The 26,168-nt window shown below is 49.1% G+C and overlaps 1 protein-coding gene across 7 annotated transcripts; it reads right to left on the reverse strand.

Annotated features, from left to right (window-relative positions):
- Positions 1–620: 620 nt before the first annotated feature.
- sun1b (Sad1 and UNC84 domain containing 1b) lies at positions 621–25,989 on the reverse strand. 7 transcript variants are annotated; one of them, XM_048991098.1, is made up of 24 exons: positions 25,705–25,989; positions 21,365–21,459; positions 12,482–12,679; positions 12,228–12,394; positions 11,823–11,849; positions 11,455–11,715; positions 11,007–11,144; positions 10,727–10,882; positions 10,152–10,232; positions 8,930–9,037; positions 8,248–8,346; positions 7,666–7,759; positions 7,187–7,245; positions 6,458–6,630; positions 6,041–6,304; positions 5,706–5,798; positions 5,582–5,625; positions 5,302–5,446; positions 4,672–4,938; positions 4,393–4,477; positions 4,077–4,192; positions 3,825–3,992; positions 2,621–2,713; positions 621–2,461 (listed from the first exon to the last, which is right to left on the reverse strand). In XM_048991098.1, the coding sequence occupies exons 2-24, from the start codon at positions 21,445–21,447 to the stop codon at positions 2,345–2,347; spliced, it is 3,036 nt and encodes a 1,011-aa protein (XP_048847055.1). In that variant the 5' UTR covers positions 21,448–21,459; positions 25,705–25,989; the 3' UTR covers positions 621–2,344. The 7 variants fall into 7 exon arrangements, with proteins under 7 accessions (XP_048847055.1, XP_048847054.1, XP_048847057.1 ...); XM_048991097.1 differs by lacking the exon at positions 25,705–25,989 and adding an exon at positions 23,282–23,659; XM_048991100.1 differs by lacking the exon at positions 21,365–21,459.
- Positions 25,990–26,168: the final 179 nt, after the last annotated feature.

Genomic DNA, 26,168 nt, shown 5'->3' on the forward strand with positions numbered 1-26,168 from the left:
TCATTTACAAGGAGGAATACACTGAAACACGCTTTGTTTTATTATTTGTTATTCTTTTGGAATATTGAAAGGAAGTCGCTCACCTGAGATTTTCATGGACTGGCTACACACTAAAACGACTTGCAGTTATACTAAATGTCTGTAATTATGGCAGCTGTTTCACTTTAAAAACACATACTTTAAGTCATGTGACCAATCTGTATTTGCTCTCACTGACTCACAAACTCAGACGTAGTGGAGCCAGAGTGGCGGTAACATCTGGTTCCGCTTATTTCAAATCGAATTTAAGCTCTCGCTTTTAGTCGGCCCTGAATGAAGCAGTATTTCATAGCTGTTATTCTGTGTGACTTTATGACACAGTAACCTCCCGTTTACGCTGCCTTCAAACTCCTGATACCCACCTAAATCTGTAGTACAGTAATTATACGCCTTGGTATGTAGCCCACTACAGAATTTCCTAACTTCAGAGTACTATGTAGAACGTCATAGGCAAAATATGTCGCTCTCTGTGCTAATTTTTGTATAGCTATTATAAATTGTCAACTATCGTAACCAGAACTTGAAAATTTTAAATGCATTAACAAAAATAGAATGTCTTTCAATAAGCATATAAACTAGCATTAAAAGCCGTTAAAAAGTATTTATTTGAACAGTACCATAGCATTTCGCAAATTTTACAAGAGCAAAAATGACAAATAAAAAAAAACTCCCAAAAACGTTCAAAAAATTACTCAAAAGCATTTTATAAAAATAAATTGCACCACATCCTCTCTTTTCAATAAGTCGTTATTTTAGACAAAATAAATAGCGCATGAACAATTCCCAATAATGTTTTTACAGATGGATTCTCACTGGACATAAGTTCTTTTTTTTCTTCTAGACAAATTCTGGGATCTCGTGTGCCCTTGTTTCCCCTATCAGGTAATAAAAGCATATACTTCTGTAAATAAAACTGAATTAAAATCACAACAAACAAAATAACAGCAACAATTACTTTTTATAGGGTGCGCTCCCGCCCACATTCTCCCAAAGCAACACTGATATTAACAGATTGATGTACCAGCTATTAACAATATTCAGGTCACATTCCTGTGCAGTTTCTGGTTAGAGCAGCCTCTAAATGAGGACACAGTCCTTGTTAGCGGGAGCCGCCATACTGCAAGCTCGCGAAGCCTGTCAGCCAAGCAGTAGAAGCTTCGAAATCCAGTGCTGTGGAACAGCTAGGCATTCATCATCCTAAGTGCGTCTGGCTAAACAGCCGAGTCTGATTTCACGCCGCCCAACTGCGACGAACTGATACTCAATTTAGTGTCAACACCTGCGTGAGGGTGTACACATTACCAAAAGACTTCAGAAGTTTGCCTCTTGGTCATGTCCATTGTGTCAGTGCCACTGCATATTGACCTGAGGCCCCCAGGGTGCTCTGCTTTGCACTTGACTTGGCTGAGGCAGTTACCTATTGATGGACAAAATAATGTTTCTTGAACCGTTTGCTGTATTTTTTGACCCCACTAGATGGTGCTCTCACAAAGCATGTTCCAAAGCAAACCAAGCGCACCCTCTAGTGGGGATAAAAAATACAGCAAATGGCTCATGAAGCATAATTTTATCTATTAATACAGTGATCCGGCAAATCACCTCTGAAGGACCAGTTCTGTGGTTCCCCCCCCCTTCCTCAGGCTATTGTGTCTAGTGTGTTAAAGCATCTACAAAATGCGATGTTTCAAAATGTGGGGAACGGAACAGGGCAGGTGGGTCACTGGGAGGGGTTGCTGGTCGCTGCACCTGAAACGACAGTCTGAGAATGCGAGCCATTGCTGTGGTGTCTATCATCTGTCATCTTGTCAGAACCGGGAAACACCACCAACAGATGAACCCCCAGTGGACAGAGAAGTGTAACTCTGGAGGTCCAAGTGGGGTTCTGGTGCGACCCATAAGCCTTAGATTACAAAGTAGACTCCACCGTCAATAGCCGAATTCAAAAATGAAAATGGAAACAAACCAAAGAGAATAAAATAAAATAAACAGCGAAGAGAAGAAATCAAGCCTTGTCCGTTTCCAGGTAAGGGACCCTTGTAGACCACTTACTGCCACCTCTGCTGCAGAGCCAATCAGGGTCCATCCAGAAAGGGCCAATCAGTGCTGGACATAAGCTGCAATCAGCAGGAGTGGAAGGAGTTCCATGCAAGTCCCTCCCCTCCCACTAAGTTCCATTAAATTACGTGGCTTTCTGTGTTGATAATAAAGTAGCTTCTTTGACTGTCTGCTTTCTGTAACAAACCTCTGCTATAAAATGTCCTTCGCCATTCATAACATTGCTGGTAACGACACTGCAGGGACGGCCTCATTGGGTCCTGGGCTCCCCGTGTACCCGAAATCGGTACAGGCAGGTGTACTCCGCGTGACCCCAGTTAGACAGCACCCGCATCTCGATGATCTGGAAAGCCCTGTCATTCTCCTCCTGGAACACAAATAAAACCCAGTAAAAATCATTATAAAACGGCCATCGAGCTACATTAGAAACCTGGCACAGCCTTTCACTCTTGAGAGATGGTCTCCCTTTCATTGGCCCCGATTGGCAGCCCTGCACGTGCCCGCCACTCTGTCACATTATGGTTACCGTGACAGGGAAGGTCTGCAGCGAGTGGCCGTCCTCCTGGTAGATGTAGCGGCCCAGCAGTTTACCCTCTTCCTGATACTCGTCATCCAGACCCTGTCACAACAGAAAAGACACTTGCATCCAGCTGCTCATTCACATTCAGATGTAAAATCCCACATGGATCTCCTGGATGTTTACATGCTGAATGCTCATCTACAGAGCTATTATTTATAGCCATTCATTACCCATTTTGTATTCATTGGCACTGTGGTCTGAATTTCATTATAATATGTAAACAACTGCTGTTTAATATATACAGAGAGGTGGACAAAATAACAGACAAACCTAACAATATATGAATGTTAAGGAAAGAGTATGCCAGAACGTTCTTTGGCTTCAGGTGAGCTTTTCTTTCTTGGATTAGTCATACCAAGGCCTGGACTGGGATTACTGGACTATCCATATTGGGCCAGGAAGCACACATTCCCCAGAACTTCGCCTGATGGTTCCATGATGTTTATGTTGAGATGGTGGCCATACCAGGCATCGCGGATTGTAGGAATCCATCTCCAAATGTAAACCCGTCCATGTAAAAGTGAGGAGGAGGATTATTCCTCACCAGGTGTATGTGCCTGTGACCAGGTCTGCTCCCACAAGGTCTCTCTGCCATAATCTCCGGCTTTATGAAGCTCACAATCTTCTGGCATTCAGCAATTACCCACCTAGGTGTCCTATTTACCCATCTTTTACTGACTGAGACCTTCAAGCACCGACCCTGGCATCTTTGGAAACTCTTAGCTGCTCCATGTTGCTTTACAAACTCATACGAAAGTGTTGAATATCAGACCAGTTTAATACCTGCCACATACTGCGAAATGGCATTCAACCTAATACCACCTTCAGTCATTCCAAAATTAAAGCCCTAAATGGAATTCAACTTAATATGATTTGCCTTTAATTACTTCAAAGTTATAATCCTTTTCTTGTGGGTTTTCCATCAGTTTGTCCATCTCCCTACAGTTAATGATGAACATTTATAGTAACTGAGGTTCAAGCACAGGACGCAAGAATCAACTAGGACCAAGGCTTCACTAGTCTGGGTCTGGCAGGGTAGGACCACCGCCTCTCTATTTACGCTCCTCTCTTAACTTCGTGAAGTGAAATATCAGGTACAGAATGCAAACTGAAGCTGAAATGTGGTCACAGCTAAAGACGAATGTCTCACATAGACGGCGAACTGCCGGGGGGCGCTGGTGATATTGCCGGTGGGCGACAGAGCCTTGGGAATGTGCTCCAGCGAGAAGGCGGTGGGCTGGATGCTGAGCGAGAGCCGGATCACCAGGTACCCCTGGGAGCCTTTGAAGGCCCAGCAGTTCCCGGGGTAGACGTCCGGCTGGGGAGAGGAGTTACACGTGGGTCAGAGTGAAGGGCAGGAATGGAGAGTCTGAGGGCCAAAGGACAGAGAGGTGCGGCTCACCTGAATGACGACACGGGGAGACTGGGAGAAGTACCAGAGGGGCACGCCGAAGAGGCTCATCAGGGCCGTCTTGGTCTCGTACGTCTCCGAGCAGCGTGTGCTGAGGACGCTACCACCTGCAGGCAGAGGCGTGTGAGACGGCCACGTCAGCCATGTGCCCCCCCCCGAGCCTCGAACGGCCCGAGGACCACAGATTATCGTACCAGTCCAAGAAAACCGTCTTATCTCAGTATCTCTGGCCATTTTAGCCCGGCGGCTGGCACATAGCTTAGAAAAATGAGCCCTCTACAGAGAGGAGCGTGCTGCGGATCAGTACCTCCGGACTCGAGGGCGTAGTCCACCAGGCCCGTCCGATCCTGCGAGTAAAGGTTCAGGGCATTCTGCACGATCAGCTTAACTTGCTGCCAGATGCAAAAGCAAAGAAACAAGACAGCAGAAAGTTAAATATACCTGTGTGTTTCAGTCTTAACATGCAACCTTCACGAGTTCTGCAGACAAAGTGTAATATAAATACAAAGAACTATCTATGATCTATTATGAACCAAATCGATTGATAATGATCACTTTCCCGCTTGATACCAAGCAAACTCGCTACCTCCTCCGACATCCCAGCTGCACCAGCGGCGTGCACCACCGTCTCCGTCACGCTCCGCTCACAGGGGGGCTGGCCGGTCTGCTGCGCCTGCAGTGTGACGTTCCTCAGGATGCTGAGCTCCAGGGCCGTCAGCGCCCCCTGCAGGTCAGAGCCGCTCACGAAGCGTGCCGACAGCCACGGCAGCAGGGGCTCAGGCAGCTCGCCCTGGCCCGTCTGCTCGCCTCCGTAAAACAGCGCCCGTAGCTCCCGCCGCACCTGCGCGGACACCTGTCGAAGGGGGAGGGCTGTCAGAATGGAACTGTCGCTAAATGTGAGACCAGCAGGGGGCACTCTAGCTCAAATACCCCACAGTCAATGCTGTTGTATAGAAAATAGGACGTTTTTTTCTCCACTATTTTAGCAAAGACTCTGCTCCGGCTAGAAGACAACGGTGCTTCAGGGTTTATCTGATCACTTGCTTAGGAGATGCTTCAAAGCCACATGCTTAGTTAAATGCTTTCCATACCGCAGTGTTTATGTTCACCTCTCACAGCAATCATACTGTACGCTATACACGCACATTTTCAGCACTGCACCCGCACCCCAACCAGCCCTCAATGAGTGAGGCTGCACTGGCTTCATGCTCCTCACCGTATCCTGCAGGCTGTCCAGCTGCTCACATCTGCCCCGGCATCCCAGCACCCCCTGCAGGTCGTGCCTGATACGGTCCATCTCTGCCTCCAACCGCCGCAGCTCTGCCAGGAGGGCATCACGTGCTTCCCTGTCTGCATTTGCACTGGGGAGGACACTAGTGTTAACTGCCTGACTGGCAAAACATGACACAGCTCATCATACCGGCGTTAACCAAGTGACCTGCACGGCTAACCGCACACGGCTAACCGCACACGGCTAACACACTGCGCGGACGTACCTCTCCAGAGCCTGTGGGGGCGTCTCCTGTTTTTGCTGCACCTCCTGAAAAGTCAGAGTAAATGGGCATCAGTAAGCGACCCCTCAGCAGGAGGGCCCGTCTCCGGGGGGGGGGGGCCACGTACCTCCATTTTGGCTGCTAGGGCTTTCAGCAGCGCCCCCATCTGCGTCAGCTGGGCTCCGTGACGCTGCTGCTCCGTCAGGTACTCCGTCTGAGTCTGCAGGGGGGTGCAAGGCGGGGGCCCCTTTGTTATTATGGACAGGCTGGGTGTTTGGTAATTATTTATGCATAAATTCTACTCATTCTGGGACTTAAATTTGCAACTATTTGGACACAATCCTGAGCCATTACTGTAGCACAGGCTACGGATGACAACAGGATCACAGTAAACTGTATTCATCTTATACACACACACACACACACACACACACACACACACACACACACACACACACACACCTGCTCCCTCTGCGCCGCATCCTTCCCCAGCTCCTCCCTCAGCAGGGTCAGCCTCTGGTCCAGCAGGTCAGACACCCAGAGGCCCAGGCTGCTCCTGTCCGTCTGCTGCTCCAGCTGCTGGCCTAGAGCCTGGTAGAGGCCCAGCAGCTCAGAGCGCTGATCCTCCCGCAGCCGGCCGTCTGCCTTCATGCTGCCCCACAGCTGCTCTAGCTGCTGCTCCAGCCGGTCCAGGCGCTCCAGGCTCACAGTGACGGCCAGGTCGGGCTGTGGGGGTGGGACAGGGCACTTACCGCAGGGGCACAGCCTGTCTCTCTCACATGCAAACACACATTTAAAAGACATTGAAAGAGATGGACACTGATCGGAATCAAGCTGGGCGCGTTGGAAAAGCCTGTGTTTTATGAGGACATCTGTCACCTGTGTGACGGTGGCCGGGGGCCTGGGCGACGCTGTGCTGAGCTGCCCCCAGGATGCGTAGAGGGTCTGGGGTAGGCGCAAGAGGAGGCTGATGGGTGCCCCCGCCTGCCATTCTGTCAGATTCACTGCTGGCACGTAGGGCAGCAGGCTGGACGAAAACCATAACCACAGGCCTGCAGAGACGGGAAGGAGGCTCACAGACTGGTCCTGAAGAGCACACTGTACTGAGTTACGCAGTGCGCTGTGCGACAGGCTGCAATGACATGCACTGCGCCGCATAACACATTGCACTGTCTGCACTGTGTTGCACACTGTACTCTGGTACGCCCTGTAGTAGAGGGTCATGAAGGAAATAAAAAATCTCAATAAGATCTCAGTGCAGCCAATTAACATTTAACTCACACTGAAGGTACATTAACTTTAATTGTAGTTTTTACCTGAAATGAGATGCTGAAGAAACAGGCAGATATGTAAAAAAAACTGTGCAATAAATAATAAAACAAACAAAAATCTATCAGGTAAAAAAATGAACACAAATGGATGCAAAAGAAAGGCCTGGACATCCAGCTCTGGTTTGCACTGAAACATGATCTCTGTGTAGATCAGCCTGAATAATCCAGGTCACTGCGGTCTGGGGGGGGGGGGGGCGGGGCTGCGGAAAGTGGGTCAGCGCAGCTCAGTGGGAGAGAAGGAGGGAGGAGGAGAGGAGGCGGAGCCCAGCACACTCACCCAGGAGCAGCAGGAGGGGAAGCAGGAGCAACAGCAGCCGTAGGAGTTTCGGGAGGCACCTGAGGAGTGACAGGGGCGGGTTAGCAGTCTGCTCCCGACGGCTGGCCAGCGGGGAGCTAAGCCAGGGCAGACTGCCCATCAGCCGCGCGGGTCACCATGGCGGATCGCGCCTGTGCTTCTGATCAGGGGAAGACGCTTCCCAAGCTCAGTGCTCAGTCAGCACCACACCGTTATGATTCAACAAGCACAGGTTAACGAGGGGCTTAAGGCGGGATTTAACACGCCAAGCAGGGTGGACATGCCCATTTCCATAAATGCAAATTCATTCAGATTATTTATTGGGGCTTGGACATACATTTCACTGTGATCCAGGTTAGGTACTTTGCTCACAGGGGTAACAGCAGGACCTGGCACGAGCCCATCACATCCCAAACCTCCATACCACACGGTTCTCAGGTCCATCGTAGAGATTCTCTTACCGGGTTAGGATAAATACGTTCAAGAGAGACATGAGGGTGACCAGCTGATACCATCCCGTCCCCAGCCACCAGAAGGCGCCGGCCGCTGCCTTCCCTGCGGGGTCAGAGAGCAGAAGGAGGGAGAGACCAGGGTTAGAACGGACATCACAGTGGAAGGGTGACCTGGGCAACATATGCATGCTGAGTTAGGCCAAAGAGGCGGACAGAGCTAGACCAGCTGGAAGGGAAGAGGACAGACACACGGGGGTCCTGACCGTTCTTGAGTGGGCCAGTCGGGTTCAGGCTACACCCCCCCCCCCCAATTCAGCACGACGGACCAACACCACAACTGAAGATAGGTCCTGAGAACCTCGCAACATGAAAGGTTACAGGTCAGAAGTGAGAGAGAAGACGTAAATGAAGTCTTGAAGGAGGTAGTGATCTGGTTAGAGCAGAGCGCTAGGCGAGAGAGACACAGGCAGCTGGAACATCCTTCATTTTACTGGGGGGGAAACAAGTGGCAGCCGATGGGACAAAGAAGAAAGAGGACAAAGAGCAAGTGACCGTCATGCAGGGATGGAGGCAAAAAAGAACTGCAATGACCTGGGGACACCATAACCAGGTAGAGGAGTAACAGCAGCTTCCGGAGCACAAAGACGCCGGCGCCCCCTAGGGCCCGGATGGCCTGCAGCACAGCAGAACCTGCGGACCAGCAAGGTGGGAGCGCTGGGTCAGTCCATATTCACAGCTCCTTTACTGATAACCAGAAACACAGGCATCTCTGTACTTTTCCGTGGGGTGTTTCTCAATATGCGTACTTGACCGTACTTGTGCTCTTGCGTTCCCGTTTTATGTCGTCTCCCATTGCTGATGACCAGTTCCAATAGTCAAGAACAGAAGTACAGAGTATGGTAAAAATCCCCAGATGTTAGTCTTACTCCACCCCAAGTTTCAAGGATGCATTGTTGCATCTTCGTCAAATGAGACCAATCCCATGATTCACTGCGTCCCAAGTTCGTTGCCAAGACCGCAAGTACGATCCTTGCGCTCTTGGTATTGAGAAACACCCCTAGTCTTTGCCCTACAGTAATGAGCTTATCAATGCTACAGCAAGAAACCAAAAGGCAACATGGCCAGTGGCTACTCTGCAGCCAGTGCCTCAGACTCCCGATAATCAGGCTGGTGGGGCACTCTCACATCCTGAACGGAACGATAGCTAAACATCAGACGGAAAAATGGGAGTCAGCCGCGTGTGCGAAGGAGAACTGCGGACGTTGGGGGTGACCTGTGTAAGCAATGATGCTCCACAGCGCCCCCCGCAGGCGGCTTTTCCCGCCGGACTGAGCGTGAGCCGTGAGCATCTTCGTGTGCTGCTTCCCTTTGCAGTCGTCACCTGTCAGGCAGTCGGGGATGGGCAAGGGCAGCAGAAAGACAAACAACAAAAGTAATTTTTAAATTATCGATTAAGGCATGAAATGAGCAGCAGCGCACACACAGGACAGAAGTTCCATCAACACTGCAGGCGGGGCTCTTAGAGCCAGCTGATCATGAGAAACCCCCCCCCCAGTCATTCCTCCTCTGTCCACATGGGCTTGACAACCCCCAGCATCTGAGGTTTTCCTGACGTCCCCTTTCAGGGTCTTATGACCCACTGCTCCTGTACGCAGATTGCAGTGCACAGTGTACAGTGTACAGCTTGTGGGTTTTGGCTACACAGAATAACGTTTGTCAGTTCATTATAATTTTCCGGTAATGTCTAATAAAGGAAAACAGCGGCGTCCCTCTAACCAGGGAGGCGAGGGGGTTGGATCCCAATATGAACAGGCATCTCCTTATGTGTGAGTTTTAAAGGCAGCGCATTTGACCCCCAGCTTGTTTGTTACAAAAGTAGCTCACCCTCACTAGCTGGCAAAGCGAGAAATGCGACGCTTGCCGCAGGGATGCAACACAAGCACAGCTCGACAAGACATAGCTGCCTTGGCTTGCTCGATATGCAAGGTGGCCTATCGATGCATTACCTGGCAACCTACATGCTCCTCAAAAGCGAGGAACGCCGTTAAAATGTGGTACACAATACAGTCTATTTGGTTAAGTGCAAGTTCCTACGTGTGACATTCCACGTGTTATGAGCAGTTAGTGAGTTAGAGACCGAAGCGAACAGTTCAGGAGCGAATTTGGTCCCTGCTGGCTCTGCCCGTCCCTTGGCTGTGCTGTCGGACACGGCAGGGACCTTGTTCATCCATTAACGCACGTCACTGAGCAGATAATGAGCCATTTGGCTACAATTAGCTACACCGCTTTCTCGCTTGACTCCCTTCCAGGGTGTACTCCTGCCTAGTGTCTCGCGCTGCCAGCAGACTTCCTGTGAAAAAGCAGCTTGAGGATGGATGGATGGATGGTTCTCCTGCCCCAATATTCCCAAGGCGACAGCTGCAATGCGGGACATGACGCCTCAAACGAAGCTGTGTCTGGCTGATGGCACTGCATCGGAGTGGGGCGTCACTTACACAGAGAGCCGTTAAAGACCAGGTGACTGTCCGCCGTGGCCAGGGCCTTCACGTTCACGCCGCCGCAGTAGCTGGAGTGTGCTGCGGGGGGGGGGGGGGGGATGAGAGGCTTGGGTCAGTGCCACTATCACGAGGCTCCAGGATTACCGCGGCGATGCAAGAGGAGAGCAGAGAGTAAACAAACAAAAGCCTGTGGGGACCATCCCTGTCAAGGAAGAGTGGCTTGGAGGAAAGCGGCCCAATTGTTAGAAGCGAGAGGACGTGCCGGGCGGCCCGAACAGGCCCAGGGGTCCGGAGAGAATGCAGATAACGGCCAAGGCTGCAGTGGCTTGAAAAGTGTTAGCGATTAGCAAGGGGCGGCAAAAAAGGGCCCTGTCATTCCTCAGGAGCCACTGGGTCCAACTGTAGCACTGGACGGAGGGAGCGAAAGAGCCACTTTGGTTACCATGACAACTCAGCTGTGGCTGTTAGACCGAGGCCCGGGAGAGCAGCGACCCAGGAACGAGTCGCGCGATCGGGCCGAAAACAGGCGAAGCGGGCAGGTCACAGGGGCCCGAAAGTACGGGGGGGTGTACCTCCATCACACACACTGCCCTCGTGGCCCTGGGCCCCAGAGCCCATCTTCAGCAGAACACTCAGCGATGTGATGCAGGACATCACAGCGGTCACCGCCCATCTGGCATAGTCCAGCAACACGTCCGAGAGACGCACCACAGGATGTGGCGACGGACCTGTGGTGGCGGGGAGGCGTGTGCGGTCATAAACGGGGTAATGGAACGATGGCCTCCAGCTATTAAATCGGTATCTGCATTTGGAGGTGGGACGGATGGCCCCATAGTAGCCCGTCATCGATACCTTCGTCACTGGGAGCCTGGGCCCTGCATCCCAACGCCAACAAAATGCGCTGCATTAGGAGCGTCACGACAGACGCTACAGCGGAGACCGCCAGGCCGGCATATCGCACGCAGGCACGAGAGGCGGTCACCAGGACACCTGGCGGGGGATCAGAGCCTGGGTCAGGAGGTGGGGGGGTACCTTACAGGAGCAGGAGACACCGAGCTTAACTGGAAAAAAAGGAATGTTTTTCACCCAGCAGGATAGGAAGCCCACAAGGGGGGCAGCAGACATATCCATCAGACAGGCTCACTCAGTGCCAGGCCCAGAACAAAACCAATAAGGGTGCACCATAAGGCCCCCCCTCCCCAAAGCCTCAGTGTCCCCGAACAAGCTTGATGGGCTGAATGGCCTCCACTTGTAAATGTCCTATGTTTTTATGTATTAACCTAGCAATGCCAGGTCTTACCTGTCTTCACGGCCTGACCCCTGTCCCGGGTGTAGACGGTGGAAGCCAGCGAGCAAGTCGCCTCGGAGGCCGGCTGAGGAAAAGAGGAGGAGGAGGAGGAGGAGGATCTGGAGGAGTAGGCAGTGAGGGCCTCATTCCTTTTGGAATGGATGCTGCAGTTGCTGCAGATGTAGCCGTTGCCAGCGGCAACGGCCTGCTTGCGCGTGGTGGCGATGCCGCCGTTGGCCAGCGTGACAGTGTGGTCCATCTTGAAGCTGTGCTCTGCGCAGATGCAAATGGAGAGGGGGGAGGAATGTGAGCCAAATCACAACGGGTGGAAAGAGAGAAGGTCCATCACACAGATACTGTATGTAATGTAGGTCACCAACCTTTAAGATGAGAATCCTGCTCCAAACCTGCAAAAAACACATTTAAGTGATAAAATACCCGCACAAAATACCCCACAAGCTAATAATACAGAGCAGTGTTTCCTAACCGGCCCTTGGGGACCCCCAGGCAGTCCACATTTGGGAGGGAGCAAAAACATGGACTGTCTAAGAGTCCCTGACGCCTGTGTTCTTGGTCCTGAAATAGCAGGGCTCTTCAAATCTGGACCTTGATTCGAAATCCAGGTCGTGTTTTCAGTTCTCCCAGGTAGTTTAATAATTACTGATTCTGATTGGCCAAAGAGGCTTCACACCTGGCTCCCAGGTTGGGAAATCAGCAGGACACAGACCTTGAGCCCTGTGATATAAAGAATGAGTGGCCACATTCTGGCCCTGGCCCGGACTCACCCCAGAAACTGCCGATGCGCGTGCTCTCCTGCACGCACGATTCATCCAGCAGGCTGGCCAGCAGTGAAGCGTCGCTCGCCGCACAGCTGCGCAGACTCGCAGAGCCGGAGTCGTGTTGTGTCACCGGGATGGAGACCAGCTGCTGCGTCCGCCTGCTCCTCAGTGTCCTGAGAATGATCACCGTGACGATCCAATTATTGATCCCATAATTCGTGACAAATTTAGCACAATTTAACTGCAGCTTCCCTGCTCACTTGGCCTGTCTGCGGCTGATTCCTCCGGCGCTGTAGGTGGCGCTGTGGCTGTGGGAGGAGTCTAGCAGGCTGTCGTCGCCGTAGTGGCCGGCCGCGGTTTGCAGGCGGAGGCTCCTGCGTGACATCCTGGGCGAGTCGTACACGGGGTCGATGTCGTGCTGCCTCTCGTACTCTAACGCTGCTGAGGAGTAGCTGGAGCTGAGAGGACCAACAAAAGGCCCCTTAAATGACAAACACGTGGCTCCCTGCTACATGGCATAGCGGCGGCATGCAGTGTCACAATTCATCACTGGTGATGCTTTTCAGCCGATACTTGTTTCCTCCAAGCCACCTACACAGCTGGACAATTTACCAGAGTGATACAGGTAATGGATCAAGGGTACAACCTCTGGGCCCCAAACCCCAGGGCCTCAACCTCTGGGCCCCTCCTAGGACCTGGCAGGCCTCACAGCTACAGAACCAACTGCTCCCTCAGCGAGACGGCAGCTGTCAGGTCATAAACGAAACAGCAACAGGAGTGGCAGGGAACAGCAGGAGCGAGCAGGCTAGGCCCACGCCCCACACTGCACCCCTGACAGGAAGTGAGTCACACAGCAACTCCCGCTATTAAAAGCAGAGGAGGAAAGCAGTGTAGAAGTCCACCAGAGGAACCCTTCAAAGGACAACATGAGAGGGAGGGAGAGAGAGAGCGAGCGAGCGTTCCCTGGAAGCCACTCGACAGTCCAAACCCAAAGAGAATAAAAGCTCCAGTGCTCCGGTAGCACTGCTGTGAGCCAGTTTGAAAACAAGAGAGCGAAAGAGAGGCACAGAAGGGGCAGAAAAAATATGAGGCTGTTATATAACCCAAAATACACGGACGTTTAAACACAAGTTAACGCCTCCTGAACACTCACTGTCTGCATGCCTCATTCCCACACTTTCAGACTGGATATCCTGTATTCTAAACTCTGCAACCATGTTCCGCCCCCCAGCTGACTTCCTCACAGAAGGGAGGTGTCTGCTTTCTGCTGGAACCACACCCCACGAAGCATATCCTTTCCAAGCAAAGGTTCCACCCCCTGGGTCAGGCGAGCAGAGAGCTCATGGCAAAGGGAAGGCGTGGAGCGGCTGGCTGCACAGCACAGTATAGACTCTGCTCCCTGGGCCCTGCCTGTGCCACAGCGGCTGGCTGCACAGCACAGTATAGACTCTGCTCCCTGGGCCCTGCCTGTGCCAGAGCAGCTGGCTGCACAGGCACCTCAGCATTACACAGGTGACCAAATGGTAGACGAGCATGGGAAAACAAAGCACAAGCACTCAGGTCTCTAGGGGGAAGTGAAGTTGGAAGTGAGCAGTAGCATGCATCTGTGGGCCCCACCCACAAAGGAGCAAATGTGTCTCATTTCCAGCAGAGATGTGCTTCCCACCCACTAGAGGGCGCACTGAACACCATCACTACAGGCACAGGATCATCCTCACATCGCTAAAGAAATAGAATTGCACACAGGTTGAGAAACTTACACAATCCTCAGGTAACCCTAAACGCAGTAAGTGACACTTCAGCGAGACAGGCTCACACACAGTCCAACACAGTGTTACACAGCTGGGCACCTGTATACAGACATGCCACCCCATTAATGTAGACTGCTTACATAAGAACATAAGAAACTTACAAACGAGAGGAGGCCATTCACCCCATCAAGCTCATTTTGGAGAACTTTAACTAATAGCTCAGAGTTGTTAAAATCTTATCTAGCTCTGATTTAAAGGGACCCAGGGTTTTAGCTTGCGCTACACTAGCAGGAAGACTATTCCATACTCTAACTACACGCTGTGTAAAGAAGTGTTTTCTGAAATTCAATTTAAAATGTTCTCCCTGTCACGATCGCGGGCAGGCACAGCAGCGATCGTGCGGGTAGGCGGGTATGAAGCAGGCAGGCAAGCCAAAATCGAGGCAAAACTTGGGGTTTATTACGGAACGAGTGCTAGAGACAGGACACGTCCGACACACCATCACCAAACCACAATGACGGACAGGAGAACAGGCAAGACCAGGACTTAAATGAGAGAAGACTGAGTAAAGTAATCGGAAACAGCTGGAAACGATCAGGGCAACACACGTAGGTAATCAGGGGGCGTGGCACACACGAGGAGTCGACGAGCCGGGTCATGACACTCCCGCTTATTTCCACCTTTGGCCATGAGTTCTAGTGTTTAAACTAATATTAAAGTAGCCATTTAGCTGAACAGCATTGAGACCTGTTAGAACCTTATATACCTGGATCATGTCCCGCCTTAGTCTCCTTTGCTCGAGGCTAAACAGATTCAGCTCAGTTAACCTCTCCTTTTCCAAGGCATGTATTAGGATGAATTCGCGGATGATTGCATTGCCCACATGGTATGGAATTAATCCATCCATCTATTTTCCAAACCGCTTATCCTACTGGGTCGCGGGGGGTCCGGAGCCTATCCTGGAAGCAATGGGCACGAGGCAGGGAACAACCCAGGATGGGGGGCCAGCCCATCACAGGGCACACTCACACACCATTCACTCATACATGCACTACTACGGGCAATTTAGCAAGTCCAATCAGCCTCAGCATGTTTTTCAACTGTGGGGGGAAACCGGAGTACCCGGAGGAAACCCCACGACGATATGGGGAGAACATGCAAACTCCACACACATGTGACTCAGGCGGAGACTCGAACCAGGGACCCAGAGGTTTGAGGCAACCATGTTAACTACTGCACCACCCTGCTGCCCCTAGAATTAATCCTTTTATTGTAAATTGTGATTGTGGATTTATTCTGATCGTGTATGGACTAATCATCCTGAAATTCAGATACATTGCCCATGATTCACCCAGAATATTACTGAACTGCACAAACATGTTATTCTTTACCGATCACCTGTACAACCTACTTCTTCACAAATAACTTGTGTGTCATAAAAAGAATCCAGGATGCTTATCTGGTCCATTAGATCAGCATGCAGAATGCTTATCTTGTTTTGGGGAGACAGGGGAGGATCGGTATACAGCACCTTATATTGCCTTCAGGGGACGAAGGGAGGCATTGCGCAAGGACGTTTATTTCACTATGTTATCGCAAGCAGCATCACTCGGACAAAAGGGGGAATTTGAGAGCATATTGCCTGAGGGGAAGGGGTGAGCCTGGCCAGCTCCTCCCCTGTACGCACGCAGCACTAAATTTAGTACAAAGGAACTAGGAGATCCCAGTGTTGACCAGAGCTCAGCCGTGGGATAGAGCGCGCATCGCCTGGTATTTTTCGGGACTCACGTGTTGGTCTCCTGCCAGGACTGAAAAGGGCTCCCAAGTCCGTGTGTGAAGGTGGGTGATGATGGCATGCCCGAGAGTAAATAGTTTTGTAGCTACTTATACGTTTCATTGAGTATAGGGATTAATTATCACCGCTCGTGATGATAATTCGCATTTTCTATATTTTATTGTTTCTTTTCTATATATATTTGTTTGTAAGATATATACTATTCTATATCCCTTGTAGTATGAGGGTATTTTGCATTGTTTTCGATACGATAACCTTGTATTAACATCAATACCAAGCTATTTTATATTACTCATTAAAGTGTTTTTGAGTGAACCAAAGCGTGCCTGTTTGTTCCTTTGAGAGCCGCATATCCCTCTCACATCCATTTTAATACAAGGCTGCAATGTCTTTTTTAAGGTATGGTGACCAAACCTGCACACAATATTCTAGGTGGGGTCTTACCAAGGAATTATATAATCATAGCATCACCTCCCTTGACTTAAACTCCATACACCTAGAGATGTAACCCAACATCCTATTGGCCTTTTTTATTGCTTCCCCACACTGGTGAGAGTGGGACATGGAAGCATCAACATACACACCAAGGTCTTTCTCATGATCAGCTACCTTTATCTCAGAGACACCCATGAAATACCTGTACTTTATATTTCTGCTCCCTGCATGGAATACTTTACATTTATCGACGTTAAGTTTCATCTGCCAGGTATCAGCCGAGTCGCTAATTAAATCCAGATCCCGTTGTAGCCTCTCTGCTGCTAGTTTAGTATCTGCTACACCACCCACCTTGGTGTCTTCTGCAAATTTAACCAGTTTGCTGTATGTATCAGTGTCAATATCATTAATGTAAATTAGGAACAATAGTGGTCCTAAAATCGAACCCTGCTGTACCCCACTATGAACGCAGGCCCACTGTGACATTGTGCCTCTAAAAACGATCCACTGCCTCCTGTCTGTTAACTATTTTTCAATCCAAGCTGCTACAGTTCCTAAAATCCCTGCAGCTTTGAGCTTAAGCAAGAGCCATGTGGGGGACAATATCGAAGGCCTTCAGGAAATCTAAGTAGATCACATCGTAGGACTTCTTGTGATCAATTTCTCTTGTAGCTTCCTCAAAGAACAGAAGTAGATAAACAGTTAAACAGGACCTACCTCTCCTAAATCCATGTTGGCTATCCCTCAGAATGTTATTTGAATCCAGGTAATCTACAGTTTTCACATGGATTATAGCTTCCATTACCTTAAACTAGTTAAACTGATTGGCCTATAGATTGCTGGATTACTTCTATCCGCTATTTTGAATATGGGTGTTATATTAGCATGCTTCCAATCAGAAGGTACCACACCAGTGTTGACAAAGCTTGACAAATAATATCCCTTATCTATTTCAAAACTATATGTAAAATGTCATCAGGGCCTTGATGGTAATGCGAGAGCCAACCACGGGAACAATGCAGCATCTTCCGCTGGTGCATTTTAAACCAAATTCAAGGTCTGGATTTTTACTTTCTGGATCTGAACTATTCACCTCTGCACTGCAGTGACAAAAGCTGCAGACTTTGTAGATAATTGTCATAAAAAAGAAATGTTCTGATGTTTAGTTCAGTTGTAATATTGACTGCTGTCATTAAAAGAAACACATGAACAACATGAATCCTGTCAGTGTCCATCTGCCACCCCCCCCCCAAAGCTGTAAACCTATGGGAAACATCCTGTGGGGAGTTTCTGTAAACGAGCGCAGAGGAGGCAGTTCAGCACTGAAACTCATTAGTGGGTCAGTGCCCTGCACTGCAAGGCACACTGTAAATGGGAGCTGGAAATTTACAGGCACCAATGTGAAAATAGCCAGGTCAAATCTGTGCTGTGCTTAGAGAAACAGCCCCCCACCAATCAGTAAGTATTATTAGACCAGATCCTGTGCAATTTTTTTTTTTTTTATAGCAAGCTATGCCCCCCTCCCTACCTGTGCGATGAGGGCTTCTGGCTGTGCCCAGTACACCCACACTTCCCAGGGGGAAGGGATTACCCATCAGCCATTGCAGCATGGCTTCCCCACACAGGAGATGCAGCATGTGTGCAGGCTGAGAGCACAACTGCCTGTAGTCTCAGAAAGCGGTATTTGCACCAGGAGGTCAGCTGACTGCTCAAAGCCTGTGCCAGCCCCGGGGTGGTACCTTAACCTCCTTCACTTTATCGGTCAAGCAGGTCACACTCCACAGCTAAGGGCCACTGTGTATCTGGGGTTTCGCTGCAGCTCCCTGATTAGACCACTAATTAGAGGACTGATTGGCTGAAGAGTCCTCACACCTGGGGTTGAACAGCTGATCTGAACGTCCCACAAACTCGCATACGCAGCGGCCCTTTACAGATAAGATTGCCCACCCCAGCGCTGACGTGTCGAACACGCCAATCAAGGCGGGAGTCTGTCACTGCTGGGCCTCAACTGTCTAAAACTCACTGTTTAATTGCACTGTTTAGGGATTAAATGAGGGATTTCTGAAAGACACTGATTAAACAGGAGCGGGGCATGTTTACTATGAGATACCAAAAGACACACACAAACATGTTTGTATATCTTTGTGGGGACCGTCCATTCATTTCTATGGGAAAAACCCTAATCCAACAATGACAACCTTAACCCCTACCCACCTTAACCATAAGTAACCAAAGAAAATACAAGGCTCTGGCACAACGTCATTTGGTCCCCACACACACACACACACACACATAATTTGGGTGGAATTTAATGTTCAATTTGGCATTTATGTAAAATCTTTCTATTCCATAAAAGTGTTTTCCGCATATTTACATTTTACACTTTTACTTATACAAAGCTCTGCCTTCTGTGTCACATTTGCCAAGCGATTTGTTTTCTTAGAGTCCTGCCTGCCAGCCGTGTATTTTATTTACATATCACTGGATATTGTTTTTTGTTTTTTTTTTTTTTTAATGATTGCCGTGACTCAGACTGCACTGACGCCTGACCACGCTCGTGTCTCTCCCTCCCTGGTCACAGCAGGGATTCACCTGCACATACGCAGGATGTGACACGGGCTGCGAATCACCCTGCGGTGTGCAAATGAGCCCGAGCGGGGAAATCTGACCCGGGCCGTGTATGAGGAAGGAGATGGCAGAGCGTGGAGCCCTGCACTTTACGGACAAGCCGCGCCATCCGAAACCAGCATCCAGAAAGATAAGCGGCTCAGTAAACACGGGTACACTTCCAACTTCCTACAGACACGGCGCCCAAGATGACATTCATGCGAGCATGCAGAGCCCCTGGCTCCTTCCTCCTTGCCAAGCCAGCTATAGCGCTCTTCTGCCAGGGCTGTGCATCAGCTCCTCTCCAGTCTTATGGTCTCCCTGCCTCTCGAGTCAGTAATCAGTCCAGAGCAGCTCAACCGCAACGCTGTCATTTCCTGGAAGGGTAATGAGAACACAAAGGCCGGCATGCCCAGTGGTAGCCTGCCATCTAGAGCCCCAACATCCGTAAAACACGGCCCAGGGCGTCGCCCTGCCTTCCTCTACGAGTCTCTAACACAATGGGTCCTTTCCTTATCGCTCCACGACCCTGGCCCAATGACGAGAACAAGCAGTACATGTAGGACTTTAAATTCCTTACCCAGCATCTGAAAAAAACATTTATTAAAAACTGTAATGAAACAATGAGGCACAATGAGAGACAGACATTCATTGCATGTACTGAAAAACACATAACAACGATAAAATAATCATTAACCTGAACTTAGAGAGAATCCCAAGGACCGAAACAGCAAACGGTCGCAGAAGTATAAAACTGCAGGGCAAAGAAATGACCTAGCCTTGGCGTCGGCTGGCACCGTGTCCAGGCATGTGATCTCAGCAGAACCATGCGGCATTGCGGACATGTAAACACCAGGCCCACAGCCCAGAACAATGTGTCATCAAAGAGTCCAGCCACCAGCGCAAAGTTCACAATAGTGGATTACAAGGTTACAAACAAAGCCCAAAACAAATTGATTATAATAATGTCTACATTTGTTTATCATTATTATTCTATCCAGCATATGATGCCCAGATTATGTAAATATACTGTGCCAAGGAAATAATACAATTATCTTTCATGAATGACATCGTTTGCTCTACAAAGCATTCTGTGTGTTCATGTTCCTGCGATGGTGAATGTCAGGTTTTTGTGCTCATTTCTAGAAGAAAAGACTTTGAGGAATCCTAGAAAACACAGAGCGAAGCAGAAGCGGTGTGGGGAGTGACTGTCCGTTTCCGCAGCACATGATGCAGAGATGAAGAGGGAAAAGGCAGCTCGTGAATCAGACTGCGATGTCCGCCGACTGACTGGCCTGCTGGTTGAAGGCAGCGGAAGCACTTCTGTCGTCTGCCGCTCCAGCTCCCAACCCCGAAACACACGACATTGAAGTATTCACACTCCGCTCGCAGCTGTGCTTCAAGACTGAACTCCCAGCTGCCCTTAGACTACCCAGCATTCCCTGCTCCGTGCAGGCTGGTCCCAGCCTAAGCCTCTGGGGTTGTCTATCCTGAGCTCTGACAGCAGATGGCCCAGCGGGGTAATGTCACCCGAGCCATGACCTTGCTGCACCGCCCCCTCCCATTCAGTAAAGGGTGCAGTCACAAACAACATGAGGGTCCCCCCCAACAACGCCATGTCTTGTGGCACATGCATTCTCAGACACACACACGCAAGAGGTCCGCTGGCACTGGCTGAAGTTTACCACACCCTAAATCTAACAGGCCAATGTATGAAAGGTCTGCTCCGGTAGGTCGAAAAAAGTTTTAAAAATAAACACACGCGTGCCAGACGGATAGCCACAAACGCTTGGGAAACAACTGGACAGACGCGACGAGACGAGATGCTGCCCCTGGTTGGTGCCATAACGAGGCCGACCTTCATGCTGCTTCTCTGGGGAAAAAAATTAATCAAGCTAAGACCCATTGTAAATGCTCCGAGAGCACGCTGGCGGGGGACATACTGGCAAGGGGGGGCTTAGAAAATACCCTCTGCTTCCTGAGAGTTACATGGGAGTAGAGAAACTAGAATGATGCCGAAAAGAGCACTCTGATATTCAGGAGTCAAAAAACTCATCCTTGATTTGCATGTACTTCATCCCCGAGCCTCAGCACAGGCCTGTGAAGCAATTCTAACTCTGCAAACACATAACAATGCTACGATTTCACCCCCGACCTTCGCATTCCAACACATTTCCCCAGTCATCTTGTAAAAACACATTCCCACACGATACGTCCTCTCGGACTAACCGGCCTGCCCTTTCATGTCCAAAAATGCTAACAATCTCATCTTCAGGACAGGACCACGGAGAGGAGACCCAACACGGGCAGGCCGGCAAACTTCACGGCTAGAACTTGGTTTCAGTTGGAAAGTCACCTCAAGCAAAAGAGACTCGACTGGATTCAACAGGCCATCGCCCAACAAAAAAACTCTCCATCTTCAAAACACTAATTACACAAGAGTGAAAGAACACGGAACAAAAACAAAAACTGACTGCTACCTCTGAGCTCCTACTCATTTATTCACGGCCAACAACGCGTGGCACTAGTGCTTGGGGCACAGGCGGACTGCTCACCTGAGGGAGTAGGTGTAGCCTGTGTTCTCTGGGCTACACTGCGGAGGGCTGTAGGTGTGCAGGCGTGAAAAATCCATGGTCATTCTTCAGTCCGACTGCAAGAGTCGAGGAAACGGAAAGGCAGAATAGAGATGGGGGCTTTTGAGCACAGGTACTGGGACAGATCTTTAAGTTAGTCTCCTACTCTCACTTGACACACACCCACTCTCGCTGTTCAGCCTGTCGCCTGCTCCCCAATCCACTACCCCAAAACCACCTAACAATACTCCTTTGTTTGCAGTTCACCCCTGACCTTGACCTCTGTCCCTTTTTTTGAAGTTTTGTCAAGTTTAACCAGCAGGCACCGTTCTCCTCTCCTAGCATGCCCAGCAAGCCCCCCAACACCTCCGCAGCACATAATGGCAGGTAGGTCAGTGCTTTGAGAGGATAATGGAGCTGACACTTAGCAGCTCCTCCCTCACGGGATGGAGCGTGACGTCACATGACACACCACACGGAGGAATTAGTGGCAAACCTTGCCAGAGAGAATGAGCTCTGCAAGTCGGGGGCTACATCGGAGCAAACACATTAGCCACTAGCATGTCAACAAACAACTTAGTAATTATTGCTGAAGTTTTATTATCTCCTTACGTCCGGTGGAAATTCAGCAGTATGCTTACTCAAGTTTTGCCAAAACTCGGTCCTCCCCTCCCCAGGTGATTTCCAGATACAGGTTCCGGTTTAACACCAAGCCACACCTAGACTCACCATGCCCTGCCGAACAGGCCCGGGTGGCCGTGGCTAGAAACCTGTTTGGAGTTACAGCCCTGGCATGTAAAGCACTCCTGGTGTGAAAACTGGAATATGGCCAAGCAAATAAAAATGGAGCGACACAAAAACAGGACGCATGGGTAGAGTAAAATCTAGTCCTGCACTAGAAAACAACATGTAGGCAAATTACCTATTAACATGACCCACTTTGAAACAAAATAAATCACTCCAAATTAAGGGGTGAATTTTACAACAAAGAAATGTGTACTTGTGCTTGTGATGTGTCATTTATCAGCCCAGGAAGTTTCCCCTGGGTACATAATCTACACAGTTCAATCCATCCTTAAAATACTGAGCTTTTACTGCAGCAGAATGGTAAACACTCTTCTTGCTAAACCTTTAGTATCTGACGTATGGTTCCGAAACAGCGCCATGACAGCATCTCCCCCCCCCCTCCCCCCGCAAGCTGTAACCGTGCACAGGTCTCCAATCCTGCAGAAGGACACCGTTTGATGCACTTAATCACTGTAAACAGGCTGAACTGTAATTCGGCAGCATCCCACTTTCACAGTCAGCGAACAATCGCCCACTAGCCATAGCGCCCAAGTTAGTTTCCAAATAAATTCCAGTTCAGATGGTTGTATAACTAAACGGCTCCTCTTTGCAGAGCAAAGTGTGTAAAGCGAACATATGAGACCATCGTAATCCATGTTTAGGACCAGTCGTGATTCAGAGCTTTCGGGTTACATATATCTGGTTTCTGTGACAGCACAGCACACCATACCACTCTTCCCATTAAAACGGCTGCTAATAGCTTCAAATGCAAGATTTAGCACCGGTCTAAGAATGGCGACTGCTATATTTAGAGTGACATGTTTGCTGCGTGTAATCGGAGCATTAATAACTGAATGCATACGTGCGTCCCGAAGCACAATGCAGCCGTATGTCACGGAGCTCTGCTGCACAAGTCTCGCCGCATGCCTGCGTTTCGCAACCGTAAACAGGTCCAGACCATCATACCAAGGCCCTGGCCTCTTCTCGCCATGTAACACTTCGTTCTGAAGAGAGGAGCACTACACATTTTTTAAAAAGATCTCCAAACTACATTAATTAATATTAACGAAATATCAATGTACGTTTCATGAAAATGTGACTGCGTGCACTTGCCCGTAGAGGAACTGCGCGTCCGTTCGCATTATATCTTTCCCGATTAATCCCAGATGAGTAGCACGGCCGAAAATGCGCAGCTTCCCAGCCGCATCCCGACGCCCGATTCCTGAATAACCGCTAACGGCGCTTATTCAAAAAGAAAAAAAGAAATAGAAAACGGGAAGGGGGTGTGTGAAAACGATTAGTGGGCTGCACGATAATCCCGAGCACTACAGCAAACTCCAAAATGGCTTCCCGGGCGCGACAAAGCCAGAGGGATCGCAGCGACCTGGTCCTCCCCCAAAGTCGCTATTGTCAGTCACGGGAAACCCTTTGCATCTATTGGAGGGCAGGAAAAGCGCCGCAGCTCCGCGGATCCAACGAGAGCAAACCCGGGAAAGGAGCGCTTATTCAAACATGACATTGAAAAAAGTACCGGCTCAGCGTGAAAGGCGACTTTATGCGAATCACGGAGATCCGGCACCGTCAGCAGACGGCCTCAGCCTCCGTCTGGGTTTTGTTTTTAATAAAATACTGTTTAATTGTATACGGCACATTTTATTAGTTAGCGTTACTTATTCCACAGTAATGTTTCCAACCACCTATACAGTATACCTTAACAGTGTTTTGGTTTATTGCCAAAACAAGTCATCGCAGAAATCCGTGAAACATTTCATATTTAAGCCATAGGAGAGGCGGAGATATCTCCACAAGGCTCTGTGAATGATACTATTTAGTAAGCTATACAAAGTCAATACACCACAGAAATGACAAAAATTCAGCACTGGGGAACTGGTTTCTGGGTTAGCTTTTAATTACCAGTGATTTATCCGTGGGTGGCAGGTGAATCTAACTTAGATAAACGATCGTTTCTCTTACACTGATTTCCCACTGAACCATCAGTGTAAAAGTGTGTGGAAATTTTAAAAAATAAACTTTTAAGGCACAGAAACAATTCCTACAAATATATTTTTTTAAAAAGTGAGGCACACACTGAGGCAATATCCCTGTAATAATTATAGGCTAAATATCATTCTAAATAGCAAAGGGGCGGCATGGTGGTGCAGTGGTTAGCACTGTTGCCTCGCACCTCTGGGATCCGGGTTTCCTCCGGGTACTCCGGTTTCCCCCCACAGTCCAAAAACATGCTGAGGCTAATTGGAGTTGTTAAATTGCCCATAGGTGTGCCTGTGTGAGTGAATGGTGTGTGAGTGTGCCCTGCGATGGGCTGGCCCCCCATCCAGGGTTGTTCCCTGCCTCGTGCCCATTGCTTCCGGGATAGGTTCCGGACCCCCCGCGACCCAGTAGGATAAGCGGTTTGGAAAATGGATGGATGGATAGATGGATGGATGGATGTTTTGGCAAAAGCGCACAATCACCTACATCAAGGTTTACATTAATACACCGGTAATTACTACAAACATTTTGTATCGTAACTGCATATCACCTGCATATCTTCTATACTTTGACGGTAAGAAAAAGTTATATTATTTTTAGTTCTCAAATTAATGAAAATAAAGTATCTGATGGTACATAGCTTAAACTACAATGATGGGGTTACAAACATATTAAAGACAGGAAGGTGGGATCGGAAGTTCATTGATTTTGACTCTCCTGACACTTCAAAAAATCCACAGAGAAACCACATGATTGCAGATTGTATCTGTTAATTTATTTGTATTTGTCATCCAATATTTACTCTACTCATTGTCATATTGACCCACTTATTTATTACCATCTCTACATGTCAGTCGTAAATTATCTGAGATTTACAGTATTTGATACGTTGGCGCCACCTAATGTCTACATTCAGAACGGACCAGGGAGTCACCGGCAGCTGGACCAATCACTACATTGGGCTTTGGCGGATTAGCGGCTCAGCAGCCAATGGCGGTTTAAGGGAGGCGGGCTCCCGCGAAATGTAAAATAACCAAATCTGGTTAGGGGCGCACAGAAATGGCATAACTGGACAGCCAACATAATAGCTGTCACATCAGTGAAAACAGTATTAATACAAATACCAGAGTAATCACATACGCAAAATATATTCATACACCAAGAAATACCAGAGAAAAGACAAATCTCGCTATTTCAAAACAGGCCACCATCCGTTGCTTAAACTGGCGTTTAAAAATGTGCCGATCGGATGAAGCAATAACGAACTGTTGCTTAGCAACCAGACTGCTGAAAAATACAGTAAAATGGCGAATAACATTAATCGAAAAGCGTTTTTATTAAGATGCTTGGTAGCTCGCAATTGTGCCTGGCCGGTAGCATTGTTAAATATAATAATAAATGTGGAACTAGTACTAATGCTGTAGTTGAGGTTAACATCTGGATACTTAGCGGTTCAAACGCCAGAAACCGCTATCTTCTAAAACAAACACCAGCGTAAACAGCACACCATAAAAAAATACCATAAATAAGCATGAGTGTCATACCGTTCACCGCCTCCTTCCAGTCCAGACGAAGGCAAACGGACGTGTCCCCTCTGGAGAGGCCCGAGACCCGCCAAGACTCGGATAAGTTAAGCCTCTTCCACAACGACGTTTCTGGGAAGAGTAGATAAACCAAATCTCATACGTACAATAAAACGCCCTGCTTAAAAATCACGTTCCTTTCCAAATAAAGTGGGGCAGTCCTATGACGCTTGGCTTAGCGGGTTTTCTGTACATCCTGCCCTTCCTTCGGACCAAGCCCTTTTTCCTTGTTTTTTTTTCCCTTGACAAGCCGCGAGCACGTGGCGTCACCAAAGCGGAAGTGCGTATCGCGGCTCCTCGGGATCGCGCCTTTATCCCGTACTCTAATTTTTTAGTACTTCTGGCGTGTCACATCGCTGTAGTATACAAAGTTAGAACATAAAAAGATTAATAATAAAAACCAGAAAAGGAACAATGTAGGGGCT

This window comes from Brienomyrus brachyistius, chromosome 22, assembly GCF_023856365.1.
Source record: "Brienomyrus brachyistius isolate T26 chromosome 22, BBRACH_0.4, whole genome shotgun sequence".
Taxonomy (NCBI): domain Eukaryota; kingdom Metazoa; phylum Chordata; class Actinopteri; order Osteoglossiformes; family Mormyridae; genus Brienomyrus; species Brienomyrus brachyistius.

Bases quoted from the DNA above. Each gene is read 5' to 3' on its own strand.
- sun1b (XM_048991098.1), bottom strand. From the start codon at position 21,447: ATGACCATGGATTTTTCACGCCTGCACACCTACAGCCCTCCGCAGTGT. The intron at 4,939-5,301 runs GTGAGGAGCATG...CCCCTTCGACAG, and splicing joins TGGACAGCCTGCAGGATACG to GTGTCCGCGCAGGTGCGGCG. The intron at 4,193-4,392 runs GTACTGATCCGC...CTCTGCCTGCAG, and splicing joins CTACGCCCTCGAGTCCGGAG to GTGGTAGCGTCCTCAGCACA.